Here is a 17135-nt window from a genome sequence, read left to right as displayed (position 1 = left end):
TACTACAAGTTGAGAAATCTAGATCTTGTGGTCAATCCTTTTGCTGATTGATAAAATGACCTTAGTTAAGTTACTTAATTTTTCTGTGATTCATTTTTTCAAAGTGCAAGAATTCCAAATATAGCTTTAAAAATATACTAGTAAACCAAAAGAACTGAAAGTAGTCTTTGGCTCTAGCTTAAATACATCATTTAGCCACCTTGGGTCACCAAATTTTAAAAACCTGTCATGATTTGACTTAAGAAAAATTGTTATCCCATTAAGGAATATTTGCCATGCCTACAAGTATTCTTCAAAACTTGATTTTAGTCAACACACTCATTTCTGGGTGAATCTTAATTTCCTTAGCCAAGCTCTGATTGTTGGGATTTAGGGGAGGGAAGGAGGAATGTCTGTCCTTCACTTCAGGTACAGGAAGAGTTGTTCAGATGGTACCCCTGGGATAACTAGATATGTGTTTCTACATTTGGGGGTGGGGGGCAGGGAGGACTCAAGTCTGAGCCCACCCAGAAATCTGAGGTAAAGAGAGAGCCTGGCAGCCTGGTCTGGTGGAGGGGCAAAGAAGAGAAGCTGTTGTTGAGCAGGGACTGGCTTGCACCCTTAGGGTTCATCAAGGCAAGGAAGATAGGGGTGTTTCCTACAGACCCTGCACAGGCAGTGCACAGAAGAGAGGGAATCCATTTGGAGGATTCTCACAATTTATCTCTGAGAGTTTTTAAAGGTGTCTGAAGATTCATCAGCACACTTCCCATCAGGAGGTGGAATCTAATTCTCCTCCCCTTGATTATAAGCTGTTCTTGTGACTCACTCCTACCACACAGGGTGAAGAGAAAGTAACGCTGCATGGCTCTCAAGGTTAGGTAATAAAAGCTAATACAGTCTCTCTCTTTTCTGAACAGAAAGTCTGATTACCCTGAGGTAGCTGTGTAGAAAGACAGTGTGGAGGGAACAGAGAGATCTAAGAAGCCCCAACCCAGGTGCCTTCAAAATGATGGCATCCCTGTTACCATCAGATGATATGAGATCTCAAGGGAGAATATTCTCCTTAAGCCCATCTGAATCAACCATCAGATTCATGAGCAAAATAAATGATTGTTATTGTCGAAAGCACTGTTTGGGTGTGATTTGTTACACAGTGATAGATAACGATATAATGGCACCATCCGATAAGACTGCCTGGAGGCATAAGGGGACATTAGCACAGAGGAGCCTGGCTGGTCTGCAGGTTCTCTGGGCTTTGCAGGAGTAAGCACCCAGCCCTCAAGTCACAGGAACTGCAGATTGAGAGATTTTCAGAACTCTCCCAAGAGAAAGTAAGGCTTTAAGCTTCTTCCAGGCTCAGATGATGTGAACTTGGTCTAGGATAGTCCAAGGAAGAGACAAAATAGAAAACACTTTCCTTTTCCCTCTACCTTTTCTTTTTCCCTTGGCAGTTTCATTAGGCCAGGCCAAAAATGACAGTTATTTTGCCAATAAAACCTTGAAATAATTTTGAAATGGAGAAACCACTTCTAAGTATGAGGCCCCTAAGTGAAGAAGCCACAAAGGGAAAGACTGAAAGATTTGACTAAATAAAAATGTAAACTTTTTAAACAACAAAATGTAATATTTTTAAAAAGTTAAAAGATGAGCAACAAACTGGGAAAACTATTCATAGCATATAACAAAGGATTAGTTGTGCATAATACACAGAATTCCAACAAATTAGCGAGAAAAATATGAACACTGGGTAAAAGGAAAAGTTTATTTATGGAATGAAGAAAACTGGTCAGGAAATATGTCAAAATATGTTCAAACCCACCAATCATTAAAGAATTAAATTTTAATTTTAAGTCAATTTAAATCATTAAAGAAATAAATGTATAACAAGGAATTATTGTACTTAGCATCTGTAATAATTTTCTAGACCAATTGTAACAATGTATCACAAACTGATCTAAACAACAGAAATTTATTCATCTCTCAGTTTCAGAAGCTAGAAGTCCAAGATCAAGGTGTAGGCTTGGTTGGTTCTTTCTGATAGTCATGAGGGGGAATCTGTTCTATGCCTTGCCCGTAGTTTCTGGTGATTTGCTGGCAATCTTTGGTGTTCTTTGACTTGTAGGAGCATCACCGCAATCCTTACCTTCATGTTCAATGGCATTCTCCCTGTGTTCCAACTGTCTCTGTGTCCAAATTTGCCCTTTCTGTAAGGACAACAGTCATATTTGGTTACAGTCTACCCTAAGGATCTCATTTTAACTTGATTACCTCTATGAAGACCCTATTTCCAAATAATGTCACATTCTAAGGTATGTGGGGTTAGGGATTCAACATATCTTTCTGGGGGGACACAATTCAATCCATAACAGGGTTCATTGAGAAAAGCAGTAGTATTGAATATTGGAAACTATAGAAATAATACTCTTATACACAGCTGATGGATTATAATTTGATGTAAAGTTTTGGAGAGTCATTTTGGGTAGTATCTCTCAGAATTATATATTTTAAATGTGCACAGCCTTTTCTCCAGGAATTTCACTTTTAATGAATATGGCAAAATCTAAAATAGGTGAAGTCAACATAAAAAAAGAGAATCTGACGGTAAGGTTTTCAGGACTTGGTGTTGGAGAGACTCCCAGGAAAGGTAGTGAAAATGTCGGCCAGTTCAGTTGAGAATCTTCTGAAGTTCTGGGGAAACATTACTCTTCCCCAGTGGGGGTCGAGGAGGAAAGAAAAACCTCTCAGGTCCATGTGGTGTCTCCTCACTAAGGGTTGGGAGTTTCCAGTTAGTTGACAGACAGATTTCATAACAGAGGGATGGGAAAATCCTGAAAAGACACAGCTGGCCAGGACCCTGGCAGAATCTTTGGGGCATGAGATCAGCCAGCAGCATCAGCCTGATTCCTCCTTGAGCTGTGGGCAGAGCATCCTGGTCTCACACCCAACACCTTCTAGGCTCCCAGCCTTGAGATAAATGTCTGGGCAATTCTGATGAGGAGCCGAGAGGACTCAGAGACCAAATGAGTGCCCCAGGGTCTCTATAGGGTTATCCAACCTGTGCATGTGACTCTGCTCTGTCCTTGTCATCACTCCATGTCTATCTCTGCAGAATTCTCAGTGAGCTCTTAACTTGTGGGACCCATACATTGAGAAAGGGCAGGAAGAGGAAGCACCTGTATTGCAGGGAGAAAACTCTCAAAGATGTAGTAGTGAAGAACAGCTCCAAAGAAGGAAGGAAAGCAAGAGACAGAAAAAAGCCCCAGGGGAAGAATGGAAGGATGGTAGGCAGCCTGGATCCTGAGGTATGAGGCCCACTCAGTGTCGCCTGGCTAAAGCTTGGGGGTTTCCAGTTTGTTGACAGATTTTGTAGGAAAATGGATGTGAAAGTTCACTACTTTTGTGGTTTTAAGTAGAAGGCAGCATAGCAGAGCAGGGAAGGGCTTGGTTGCTGGAAGTGAGCTGCTTGGGTTCGCAATCCTAGTTCTGCTTCTGCCTGGTTGAATGACCTCCAAGAGTATGCCTTCTTCACTGTAACTCAATTTCTTCACATATAAACTGGGGATGATGATTTTGGGGTGTTACTACTGTTTTTAGCATTGGCAGACATGGTCAAGGGGATTTCCACTTCAAATCTCAAAGCTATTCTTCAATGATGAACCTTACTAGAATAATTTGTTTAGTGTAAACAAACTAATGCTTTGTGATTAGTCATCTTCTGAACAGCCCTTCTAGGCATGGAAAGGCAAAGGACTTCATCTTTCTATGGCTCTTTCCACTCATGTAACCTTCTGAGCAATACCTGACTTAAGCTGCCAGATTTAGCAGATAAAAACATCCAACAAAATTTGAATTTCAGGTAGTCAACAAACATTATTTAGTATAAGTATGTTCTGTACAACATTTGAGACAGACTTATACTAAACAAACTACTCATGGTTTGATCTTAGATTCATATTAAATTAGGCATCCTGTATTTCATCTGGCAACCTGATATCTGACCCCAAACTGCACAAAGCAGGTGAGCCTGGCCCTGGGAGGTAGAATGCTGGTGTAATTCCATGGCGTACACCTCATTCAGGCATAGTCTGCAACTGTGCTTTTGCAAGATCTCTTTTAAAAGCAACAACAACAACAAAGAATAAAACATATGATATTTGCAGCAAAAGACGTAACAGGAGCTGGTCTCATGTAAATATTACGTTAATTAAAACAGATGGGTCTGGAGCATAAACAAAATAGCTGCAGGGGGCTGGTTTTTGTTCTTGCTGGGTTTCTTAATATAGTAACTCAGTTCCCATCCTGTTAGCACTCTTTCCTTATCAAACATTGAACTGGGGTATAAGGAAGTTTAAATTACCAGTGATTGGAGATCCGTTTTCTAAACACTTGAAACAGATGGCTTATTGCCTGAAAAGCATGTTGAGTTCGGTTATTTCAGGAAAATGTTTTATTGCAGCTCATTTATTAACATCAGGTTTGCCATGTGATGAACGCTTTCCCTTCAGCTCTGTTCCTTGCATTGAGTTTGGCTACTGAGCAAAGAAAGCTTTCATTTTTAATGCTGTCTGCCTGCTTCTTGGACATTGCATTGAACAAAAGCCTAGTTACTCCTGTACAGCTTCTCACAGTTTCAGAAAAAGAGCAATAACCATGCAGAAGATTTTTACAAATGAATGTCACTTGAGAGTATACAATGGATGAAGTTGGACTCTCTACCAGCTGTGGCAGCAGTGAACTTAACAAAAAGATAATGTGCTTCTGGCCAGTTTTTGAGGGGTCTAGGATCCAATTCAGGACCACATACTGTGCTTAGTTGTCACGCTTCTTTAGTCTTTTTTAATCTATAACAGTTTCTCAATCTTTCTTTGCCTTTCATCGACTTTTTAAGAGTGCAGAATCTTCTTAAAATAGGTTCATCTGATGTTTCCTCATAATTAGGTTACGGTACACATTTCAGGCAGAGATACTAATAAGGAGTTAGAACTAAATTTTCTAAAATCATTCCCATGCTGTGCAAGGAAGTGGGCTCAGTGCTCTGTGTGAAAACTTTCTAGCAAATCTTGAGTTGACACTGGTACTTCACACCTCTCATCAATCTTAATTTGAACTGAGTGGCCTAAATTTTTTATAAGATTCTCAGAATCACATTTAAGAGCAAAAATGTATTGCGGTGTCCATGTATTTCTGGGCTTTCTTCTTGGAATGAGATGAGCTACTTTAGATCTGTGTGAATGGTCTGAGGAAGGTTAAGAGAGGGCAGGAACTGTTTCTTGTAAACTGACAGTTCAGGAGAGTGAGTGGGAGATAACCACATAATCCATTTATAACCACCCAAGTTAACAAGCTCTCACCTTCTCCAAATAGGCCCCTTATTTACAAATAGTCACTTCTATACAAAAGTGGGTTCTCGTCCATGTGACTAGAGTCGCATGCAGAGATCTCATGGCATGATTTCCCCACACCACAAAGTTCAATTCACATCAAGAGTACTATCAGAACCTGTAACATATTACAAATGTATAATGTGAGCTTTGAAAATAATTTTTTGTCTTACTTTGTAAATAAACTACCCCCTAAATAACTTGCAGCTGTGTGTCTGCCTAGTGCAATTCCAGGCTGTATCAGTAGGAAAGAAATCCCAGAACAAGGTGGCTGGTCCAGCATAGCTGTGCTCAGGTCAAACCAATTGCAGAGATGGGTTCCAGACCCCACGTTGTGACAGACTTTTATAAATGGACTTATTTAAAGAAGAGAATGAATAGGTTGCTAAAGAATTCAAAATCGAGTTACAGGAGTGGCTTTTCAGGCCTGTTTAGTCCAGTCCTGGGCTCAGCCCCATCTTGGGCTCTCAGCTCCCTTTCCTCCATGGGAGAGCCCTGTCTCACCTTATCAGTGCTCATCCAGGGATGAAGGCTGTGCTTCCCTCCAACAAACTTGTCAGATTCAGCCTGCCAGCTGAGACACTGGAGGCTTCCCCTCAAAAAAAGTAATGCAGGATGATTTTCTGATGGAAGAGATTTTATTCTACCTAGGGCTGTCCCTATGCCCTTCAAATTCCACATTCTGCCATAAGAATGAATTCCCTTCTTGAAAAAGCAGCAGAGTCTGTCTGTTGGCCAGGACTGTTACCTCTGATCTGCCTCCTTTGGTATTCAAAGAAGAAATATTTTCCAGCTACTGACAAAAGGGAGCCAATTGTATTTTCTATGAATGCCTGTGGCATTAATGGGAATTACACAAAGTCATATAAAGTGGAGAACGATGGAGCTACAAAATCCCACTCTCTACTGAGGTCAGTTACAAGCCCAAAACAACTTATGGTTTCTTCAGACCATTCTTTATTAATATAGCAATTAGTTTTATTCCATCTGGATATATTATCAAGTAGAAACATGAAAAAGTGGGGTGTGTGCAAAACTAAATATCTCACCTCAAGGAAAAATAAGCTGCAAATAATTATCACCAAAATAATTTTTTTTATTTTACTTAAAAAGACTCTGAATGTACACATTTGGTTCATGAACACAGGGTAACATATTTATTTCCATCTTCATTTTAGTCTAGTGATAACTATACAAATCTGGACATGGATAATGAACAGGTTTTACCCAAGAACATGACCGTGCATCAGCCGATTCGGTGTGTCTGCGGTGTTTGCTGATTTCCAATGTCCACAAATGCTCAGTAGATGGGCACTGGCACATTGGCCGCCCCACCACTATCAAGTCAGGTGCTCACAAAACCGGTGCTCATGTGTGATAAAAACATGCTGATCACAACAAACAGTTATTCCATGATGAGTTTTTAACTTATGAAAAATATTTCACATCCAGAAACACCCCTGTATACTTCTCTTGCATAGTCACATCTACCTTCCATTTAATGTATGAAATCAACTGTTCCTGTTTGGGGGCAAGAAAATGCACAGAGTCATACCAGCATTTCCTCTTGCACCATATGCGAGCTTGCAGAACTGCAAAGGGTTAGGAATGACCCACAGTGACTCTGTAAAGATCTACAACCTTAAAAAGGGCAACATCCCTTCTGTGTTCTAGGCAAGTTAAAAAGGTTTTGCCAGAACACTGCTAGGCTTCATAACCTGTTGATGAATCAAGTAAGAAGATACATAAAATTCTCATATGAAAATATCTTTTACTTGAAGAATATAAATCATAATAAATACTGAAACATTTAGTAACAGTTCTAAAAAAAAAGTTTTTGTCACTAATTCCCTGGACCAAAATTTACACACCAGGAAAGAATTGGGCACTTTGGGGCTGACTCTTTTGGAAATCACTAAGGTAACATTTTTGACATTTACAAAGTAATTGGTCCAATTACAAATGAATTTGACCAATCACATCTCTGAATTTCTGGGTCAGTGAAGGCAATAGGTGAATTCAGAGGGTAAGTACCAGCTTTGGGGGATGAAAAGATTCATTTAAATAGCATCTCCATTTACTGAGTAGCAATCACATTCTCTCACAGCCTGACAATATTTGCCTGTCATGAAACTGACAACATCACTTTATGAAACTGCATGACAATGTACTGGTTAAATATTTCCTGGAACATCTACACTTCAGTTAATACTGTACTATTTACAAATCAGAAAATATACTACAAAGCATGCTTGTAGGCACAGCATGCCTACAAGACACAAATATACAAAATTATGGCAAGCTATGGCAAGATTCCTTAAACCAACAGAACATTCTGATACAAAAAGAGAGAGATGGAAATACAGGCCATATATTATATGTGAGCCATACTCTGAAGCCCAGAAGACTCTCTATCCAAAAGGGAATCACAGACATAAAAATAAAATATTTGGTATTCTACAATATTTTACAAAAATAAATATATCAATCAATAAATAGTGGGAAGCCTAGAAACTCTTACAGGAATGTTTTGGCTGTGGGCTGCCCAAGTCCCTCTGCTATAATTTTCCTCAAGAGTTGTTTAGCTATATCAACTTCAGCGATGATAATTCTGCAATAAAAGGTGGAAAAAAAACTGGCATGGGACCTAGCAGAAAGTCTATGACCAGAGAAACATTAGTAAAGTTCTACCTTTTTAAGGATCTGACAATGTTCTGGCTTCCTGTCAATGCAGGAGTTGGAAGTGACGCTGGTGTGCTGCCGGGGTTCTGGTGGGAGCTGGGAGAACTCCTCTATGGGCTGTGTCTTTTCACTTTCTGACAAAAAGAAAGCCAAAAAAAATACAACTAGCAACATTTGAATAGCAATATGTTGCTTTCTGCACTCCCTTTCCACAGGGAAGCAGAAAATCATAGAAATGCCTGTTTACATCTGGATGGGCAGAAAGAAACAACTGGGCTATGCAGCCTGATCGCCAACAGCCTATATTTTCATATCTCTTTAACAGAAGAGTGACTATAAGTGCTTGAGACAAGATTTCTCCAGAAGCCCAGAGCCAGCAGCGCACATAGTGGAAAGCAGGGCTGGCACATCCTTAACATTCTAGTATCAGGGTGCTAATGTCAGCGGTGTGCTAATGTCAGTGGGATACTAAATGTCAGCGGTGTGCCAGAGCCAGTGCACAGCTCCCAAGAGCTGACTTAGGTTTTACAAGTTTTGCAAGCCAGTTGACATCACCTTGGTAGTTCAAGATAGATCGTGTAGGAGCATTTACAGCATTGAAATCCACAAATCAGGGCTTTTTATCCCCCTAGATTGCTGGTTGTAAGGGATTTATCAGCACACCACTGTCATATGTATTAGACACAAAGAAAATTTTGCTTAATTTTTATCTAACCAGGACTATCCTGGTCAGCTGAGGTTTTACTGTGTATCTATTTCAGTGTCCTTTAGAAAGGATAAGAAGTACCTTGGAGTATGTGAGTATACATTGTGTACCATGGAGTATGAAGGATGCACCATGTTCCACTGAAGGTATTAAACGTGGTTATTCAAAGCCAGCTATACATCACACACACATACACACATCATGTTATATGGAGGCTGTTCCACAAATAGTGATTCTGAGTTGCATGGCTTCCTCAAAGCATCAATCACTGTATACCCACTGACGGTCAAAACACCACTCTTCCAGGAGCAATGAATTCCCCAGGATTCACCCAGCAGACAATAGATCTAGCAAGCTGAGGTTCAAATTGGCAAAAGTTCTTCAAAATAGTTTTCCTTGCCTCTATTGTCTAGTGCAGTTTGAGTTTATAACCTTAAGAGATTTGTAAAAGGGGACCGATTGTTTTCCAGCGTAAAAAAAAAGAAAAAAGTGTCAGACTTTTTAAGGAAGCATTCCTTAAGATGAGTAGGGGTGCATGGGGGACAATGTACTGGAAACCACATTCCTGGTTCTAAAAGGAACCATCCATGTTCCCTGCCTGGAGATGCTGTAACAGTTTGGAAACTGCTCTGCTCTGGTTCCTCCTGCACAAAGCCCGGAATGTGCTTGCCAGGTAGAGGGAACTGGTTAGGGGTTAAGACTGGAGCCTGCCACCTGCCAGGAAAACCACAGGACCCTTCCTGTGCAGAACACTTCCCCACCACTTTCAGTCCTGGCCAGTTGCAAAATGGGAAGATGGTAAGATGAGAAGATGGGAAAGTTACCGGGTTTCTACCATGAAACAATCATGATTTCAAAATTCAGGCTTGGCTTTTGAGTCATTTGGTTGTGTGTCTATTCATAAATTCGTTTATTTAAATCCATTCATTTGGAATCTGGTTTTCTTTTTCTTATACTTACTTATTCTGGTTTTCTTTTTTCTTATATCTAAGTATTCTTCATGAACAAAACATTTGATAAAGGATATTATTAAAATAAAATCAAATATCAGGGGAAGATTTAGAAATTAGAACACTAACTCCTTTCACCCTGAGAGCAAAGGCACTTAGGTGTCCCTTTCCAGTTCACAGCATGCCTCATGAAGGCCAAGGAAGAGCAGGTACACAGGGATGGGAGGAAAGCGTGAGGCACTAGGGCAAAGAAGAAAGAGGGAAGGAAGAAGATGGAGCAGAGGAAAGCAGGGGTGCAGAGACAAGAGAACAGTGTTAACAGGTGAAGAAAGATGTTAACAGATGAAGAAAGATATTAACATCCTTTCTTCCAACAGACAGATCCCTTCTGATTTTCCTCCTCTTAGTCTTTGATATTTCTATTTTGTCCAAAAGATTTAATTCTTTAAATAGAACCACTTTTGGTTTTACAGACACATCTGAGGATAGCCTCTGAGGATAACATCAATATCCTCTTCCCTTTCTCCCTTCCTCCCCTGCAAGTGCCCTCCCAACCCCTCTACTCTCTGCAGCAGCAACGGCCAGTACTCATGGCCTTGCTTTCCTATTGTCTCAGGAACAGATTTCATGCTGGTTTCTTCTGTTTTCCTGCCTTGACCAGGAGTTGCCCTCTGGAGCACATTGGTCCTCCACGGGTTCATTTTTTCCTATTGTACCTCTAAGACCTCTTAAGTCCATTTGGTTTCTGTATCAATTAACCCTTCTCTTCAAGCATCCTTTGCCAGGCCCCGCCTCTCTGAGCAACCACAGAAACTCAACTGACAAAAGCTACACTTACATTTCCAGAGTATTTAGGAAGGGTAATACTTCCTGGATGATTAAAACCGTGATGCCAATTATCTTGACTTAAATCCTACTCAGAGAAGAGGTAACAGAGAACATACCATTGGCCTTTAATATGCACACATTTGAGTGAGTCATGAAGGTAGATGAGTATAATCTGCCTGCATAGAACCAAAAGATTTTCATAAGTTCATGTATGTACAAATATACATACACAAGTATGTGTCTTTTGACACTGTATTTTGCCTAGGGGTTGTTTTCAAATCAACAGGGAGGTGGCATTGCCAGGAAATGGCAAGTCCAAAGAGAAAACAGGTTGAAAGGGACTTAACTGGAGAGGAAAATATGCATTTCCTACAACAAACTGACCTGTCCATTTCCTGAAGGCAGCAAGCCTCTATTACTGTACACCCTTATTAAATAATCTCATTAAATAGGAACACCAAATATACACATTTACAGTTATTAAATAAGCCATAGGACTCTTCTTCTATCTACAGCCACATTCGGAGACGGCCATGCCTTCGTATTTAAACTTGTAGGTGACGACGCCTTTGTCTAAATAGAGGATGGAGATGGGCTCTAGCTTTGTGGGCACACAGCAGGCTTTGGAAGCTTTCTGGGAATTCTTGAGGTGGACCAAGGCCTGGATAATCGCATGCTTTGTGGGTGTGAGATGCTCTGCCAGGGGGTAGTTACAAACACCACGGCATTCATAGGCTTCGTATCCAGGCGGAGCGATGATCCAGGAGTCCCACCCAATCTCCTTGAAGTCTATGTAGAGCGGGGTCCTCTTACAGTAGTTTCCTTTGGCATTCCTTCTGATTCGGGCAGTGGAGTCGTAGATGATGTTTGATCTCATCTGCAACAAAGCCTCTTCCGCGGGTCCACTGGAAAAGCTATCCAGGCCCAAGTTGTCCAGCTCTGGAAGTTGCTCATGTGAAATCATTTCATTCAGTTCCTCCTTCCTCTCCTTGTCACTGCTTTGGTCATCAGAAAACACGATGAGCAAAGGGTTATGCTTATTCTGGGCACTGGTGTCTATTTCCAGCCGTCCACTGCTGGTATCATCAGCTTCATCGTGTTTGCTCTCAATGTGGACCTCCAGCTGGTGGGTAGATGAGCCTGACTTTTGCCAACGTCTGATGGCATCTGTGACATCAAAAGTCTCCCACTCACTGTTGGTTCCATAGATCTCCCCAGACACCAAGACCAGCATGTTTCTTTCTCCCTCATTACCCCCTTTGCTCTCCAGCACTTCAAAAATGGTAATTTTCCGGTCTACTCCATCGTATATCATACGATCCCTTTGGACCAGTGTGTACAGCCTAAGTTCAGCCATGATGACCTCTTCATGATGAGGAATGGACACATTGAAGAGGAGGGGGTATTTTCGGAGCCCATTAAAACTGACTGGCTGGGAAAACAGATCTGAAAAAATAAATTTGCAAAAATCAGGTTTGCAGTGGGTCTCAGGGAAAAACAGTTGCTTATTTATGTAATAAGAAGGCCTTCCCATGCACAAAGCTTGAGAAAGAATGAAGGGAGAAAATCAATGAGAACAAACACAATGTCAACATTCTGTGACACAGGAACTTCCAAAATGTCAGTGGTAGAATGCCCAAAAGAGTTTAGCTGCCAAGACTAAAATGGAAAATGGGGGTTTAATGGATGGGATAAAACTCAGCCAACCTTGCTTGAATAGTTCATCAGCCACAGAATTACAGAACTGGGAGGGACCTTGGAGATTGTGTGGGCAAGTCCCCAAATTTCCTAACAAAGAGCCACCAAATGGGACATGTGGTGATTGTTCCTTTCTTGAAGCTTTTCAGGGATGAGGACTTCATGGTTTTTTAATATTTGTGTTTGTAGTGGGTGGAGATCCCCACACAGTTGGCTGGGCACTGGTCTTCCTGAAAGACCTCCGTTTAGATCAGAGGTTGGTAAACTATAGCCTATGGGCCAAAATGGGCCTGCTACCTGCTTTTGGAAATAAAGTTTTATTGGAATACAGCCTCATCCATTGTTTTTGTATTGTCTGTGGCTACTTTTGCACTATAATGGCAGAGTTAAATAGATACAACAAAGAACATACAGCCTGCAAAGCTTAAAATAGTTATTATCTGTCTGGCCCTTTACAGAAGAAACTTGTTGACTTCTGTTCTAGGCAACAAAGCCTGACAAGGCCAATAAGACAGCCATAAACCAAGAGGGTCTCAGCAATTGACTTTTGGTTATATGGTCCTCTATAAAGAGGAATGGGAGAAAATGAATCCTGGGACTAGATTTGTTGCCTTAGTCTTGTACCCCTAGCACCTGGCATGGGGCGTGACACATATAACTCACTCAATAATGTTTATGAATCAACTCTGTAAAACTCCTTTAGTCTTAGAAGCATACCTCCAAATACTATCATGTTGACTTCCTATCTGAATATTTTACAGTGAGCCCAAACTCCTGCACACTTGCCTCAGGTAATGAGTCTACAAGGAAGCCCTGAAGGCATTTGCCATCAGATTATCAAAGGGCTCCATGGCACTGAAGATGCTAAGGACCACCAAATGGGAGTTCTCTGTCATCACTGGCAGCATTTTCCCAAATATATACTTAATTCATGATCTCAGTGAGTCCCTGTTCCAGATTATAATCTTTTAATATTTTTCTTTAACTTGATCTAATTATTTTACACTTATTATCTATTCTAGACTGTTCCTAAACAACATAATTCATTAAAGGAGAGATTTGAGGTGATATTTATGTGTTTGCTAAAAATCCGTATTAAGAAAAATATACAATAATTTCACATGATTCATAACTTTCTTTGGGTACCACCTAAAATCATCTTACACACTGCCAGTGGGAAATGCTGACCTACAGAATAAATTTAAACTCCCTGGCATGGCTCTCAAGACCAGCTATATCTGGGTCTTAACCTCCTGATCAGCCATAACTTACATACATCCTCCACAGTGCATGGAACATTGTGATTACTAATAATATTTGTGAACAATTGAATGGATTTGTAAACCCTTCTGTTTTAACTACATTGATATCATTACCACCTGTCAAAACACTCTTTTTTTCCCTGTAATTTTCACCTTTTCACATGTTCTTCTGACCCTTGGAAAGCCCTTTCACCTCACCTCCACCTATCTAGCTCTGACATCTCCTATAAAAGCCTCCCTTACTTCTCATCTGAAAGTTCTCTCCTCTCCCCTCTGAAATCACTTGATCACTTTATATCTCCTTTGATCCTTGTCATTTACATCCTTATATTTCAGCCATCTTTTTATGAATGGATTTTCCCAAGTAGATTGCTATCCTCCTGGTCTGAATGGCTCAAAACTCCCTTCTGTGTTTCTATCCTACTATGATGGCTTAAACAGAGGTAGTGCTTTAAAAATATTGATTAGTTGATGATTCTAGGCACCAGACTAAATTGATTTATGGGCATGACATATGACCTTAATCCATCATCAAGCTCTTGGGTTGGGCTTGGGAGTTATTCTTCCACTCTAAGAAGGGAGGAGACTTGACTCCCCATGGACAGGGAACATTGAAGAGTAGGCTGGTTGCTCTACCCAGGAGAAAAGTATAAAATAAGAGCTCACTGTAGTGGAAGGAAGGCATTACAAAGCATACAAGGAAGCTTTTGGTGTTAATGGATATATTCATGATCTTGATTGTGGTGATGGTTTCAGTGAATGTTACATATGTCAAAACCTTTCAAATTACACAGTTTAAATATGTGCAATTATACTTTTATACATCAATTTTTTATATGTCATATTTTTATAAGTCAAATATACCTCAATTAAACTGTTTTGAAAAAGTAAGTTCACTGTGAAGTTCTGTGCATGTGCAAATGCAGTAAGCAATAGATGGAAGAGTTACATTTCAGGGCAAGAGAACTAATGTTTGTTGACAAATTTCTCATGCCAGGTGCTTTGCAAGCATGATCTTCTCTGGTTCTCACAATGACCCCATAATGCAGGTATTGATTCTCTACTTGTTTTGCACCAGAAGAAATCAAGCCTCGATGCAGAGAACTGACTTCCCCAAATGACAAGGTGATAAAGGAGCTGTGCTAGAAATTGACGGCATGCTTTTTTCACCTTGGAGGTGCCACTTTATTTTCCCAAGATGAGGTAGGTTTGGACGTTTTTTGGTCTTTGTCTCCTAGGGAGCTGCACTAAGCAGATCCAAAGAGTCAGAAGAGAGGCAATAGTAGCCAACAGGGCGTGCCCTGTGCGATTTCTGTCCTCAGGCTGCACATTTCCTGCAGACTGGCAGAGGTGCTGGCGGCTGGGTTGTTTACTGAGAGATGTGTTCCTGCCCTCAATAATCTCCAGTAATAATAAGCACAGTAAACTCCACATCCTGACCTGGATCATCCAGATACTCTATGAGAGAAGTGAGAACGGAAAACGTTTCTACTTTTCCGGGGCATGCAAACAACATTTTCTCACCCGCACCCTGAGCCAGACACTTAGGGCTCAGTGCTGAGAAGTATTAGGGAGGGTTCTTACAGGAGGAGGTTGTTCATTTTTGATTCAGACTCGCCTCCAAAAGGAATCTGTAATCTCATCTTGCCATTCCCATGAGAAAGATGTTATGAAATAGAAATTTTGGCAGCCAACTCAATTTTAAAGGCAGATAATATCTTAAGGACTAAGGAATACCTACTCAACATTTATTCCAGTACCTAGAATATTAAGTAACTCATTAGTAGTCACTAAAGTTTGATCAGCACTTCATAGTAAATGGAGTGCTTTCTTATCTATAATCTCTTTTGAGTCACTCAACTATGTTATGTAGGTATTATTACTCCCACTTTACAGATGAGGAAATTGAGGCTCTGAGGCATCAGCTAATTATTCACAACACTAAGCCAACCAGCTCTCAAAATTCCAAATCCTGAGATATTTCTTCACTATAACCTTTCTTCTTTCAAGAACATCTGGCCAACATTAATGGGAAGCTTCTTTTATACCTGGTTAGTGACTATAAAAGCATAATTGGCAAATATTAAATTAGTTCCTTTGGAACTTCAGCTTCTACCATAGATATCTAGATATCAGGGTTTTTTTTTTTCCTACTAGGACCATATTAAGCAAAAAAAAAAAAAAAAAATTAATTCGCTGGCTCATTAGATTTAGTTACCAAATTTAAAGATCTAGGAGAAGAAAACACACTTTTCCCACCAATAATTCAAAGCTTGTACGTTGCTCTTTATAAAGACGGAAATGATGAGCTGGATGATTAATGGGCCATCCACACTTCCTGGAAACTGTAAACAGTGCTTTAAGGATGTACATGACACATCAAACAACACAGCCTTAGGAAGAATCTTTAAAATATATTTCCATCCTGTCTGAACATTTCTTAAATAAGGTCACAAAATAAAAACTTATCAAAAGTTTGAACAAAACACAAATCACAATTTGATGTTTTTGACTGTTTTTACCCTTTTTATTCTAAGTAGAAGTTGAGAAATTTTTTAGTTAATTAAAAGCCCAAATGGCAATCAAGGCCTATCTGGAAAATGACAAAGATATGGCAGTAGACCAACATTAATCCTTTGTATTACTTGGTGTTCAAATTAACATTTTTTTAAAGGACCCAATTATGATGTCAAATTGATAGATATTTCGTGGCTTTGGATTCAAAGATGTTTGTAAGTATTTTTTGAGGTTCTGAAATGATTAAATGGTATAGACCAAAATGTGCCTTGTTTTTGTGTATCCTTTGTATTTAACATCCTTATATAGATGTATTTACCCTTACCTATATCATTCCCATACACTGTAAATTTACTTATTGTGTCTTGAAAAAAATCCAAGAGAAATTTCATCAACAAAAACTTACCTTCATTCTTGAAACTCCTAATGATGTTGGCAGAGGGCATGGAGGTCCGATCTGTTGCAAATTTGTTGTAGAGTTCCAACATGTACTCTGGTGGGTCCACCTTGGCTGAATCCTGCGTGGGGATGTCAGAGAGGTTTAGTGTCTTGAGAAACTCATCCTTCATGCTCTGGAGCAGTGTGTTAAAGTCGACACCGTCTTGCTCTGAGAAAACATCATCAAAGAGGGGCATATCTTCTTCCAGAGGAGACTGCTCTAGGCTCATGATGGGGCTGCCAGAAACCAAGTAAGCTGCCAGGCAGAAAAGAGCGCACAGTGTCAGGACCAGAGAGCCCATGACTCCGCTCGAGCTCCTAGGCCAAGCCAGGAAGGTTTAGCTCTCCTGGGCTCTAAGTGGCAGTTTTATCTTGTGGAGCGTAAATGTCTCCTGTCACTGGAGACAAGTTTGGAAACTCTTCCTCTCTCTCTCCCTCCCCCTACCACTCTTCCTCTCCCCCTAAAAGTCAGGTTGCAGTAATTGGATAACAAAATCCCCTATAGGGGCCTAGCCTTTCTTATCTCCCTAGTGTAAACTTGTGCACCAGAATTTGTTTCTATCTTGCAATCCCTATTTCTTTTAATGAGCATTTTGTAAACATTTCCACATTCTGACACTGGTTGAGAGATAGGACAATTTTCTCTTTGCAAAGGCTCTGCTTCTCTTCCCTTTGATTCACTTCCTTTCAG

General features: G+C 40.3%; 1 protein-coding gene across 1 annotated transcript; it reads right to left on the bottom strand.

The window, feature by feature from the left end:
* Window positions 1–6300: 6300 nt before the first annotated feature.
* On the bottom strand, window positions 6301–16785 carry BMP10 (bone morphogenetic protein 10). Its single transcript, XM_055242965.1, has 2 exons — window positions 16413–16785; window positions 6301–11975 (listed from the first exon to the last, which is right to left on the bottom strand). The coding sequence occupies exons 1-2, from the start codon at window positions 16744–16746 to the stop codon at window positions 11035–11037; spliced, it is 1275 nt and encodes a 424-aa protein (XP_055098940.1). The 5' UTR covers window positions 16747–16785; the 3' UTR covers window positions 6301–11034.
* Window positions 16786–17135: the final 350 nt, after the last annotated feature.

This window comes from Symphalangus syndactylus, chromosome 14 (assembly GCF_028878055.3).
Source record: "Symphalangus syndactylus isolate Jambi chromosome 14, NHGRI_mSymSyn1-v2.1_pri, whole genome shotgun sequence".
Lineage (NCBI taxonomy): Eukaryota > Metazoa > Chordata > Mammalia > Primates > Hylobatidae > Symphalangus > Symphalangus syndactylus.
Note: the sequence above shows the minus strand (reverse complement) of the source record. Positions and strands in the feature narration are given on the sequence as shown.

Bases quoted from the DNA above. Each gene is read 5' to 3' on its own strand.
- BMP10 (XM_055242965.1), bottom strand. From the start codon at position 16,746: ATGGGCTCTCTGGTCCTGACACTGTGCGCTCTTTTCTGCCTGGCAGCT. The intron at 11,976-16,412 runs GTAAGTTTTTGT...TTATTTTTTCAG, and splicing joins TAGGAGTTTCAAGAATGAAG to ATCTGTTTTCCCAGCCAGTC.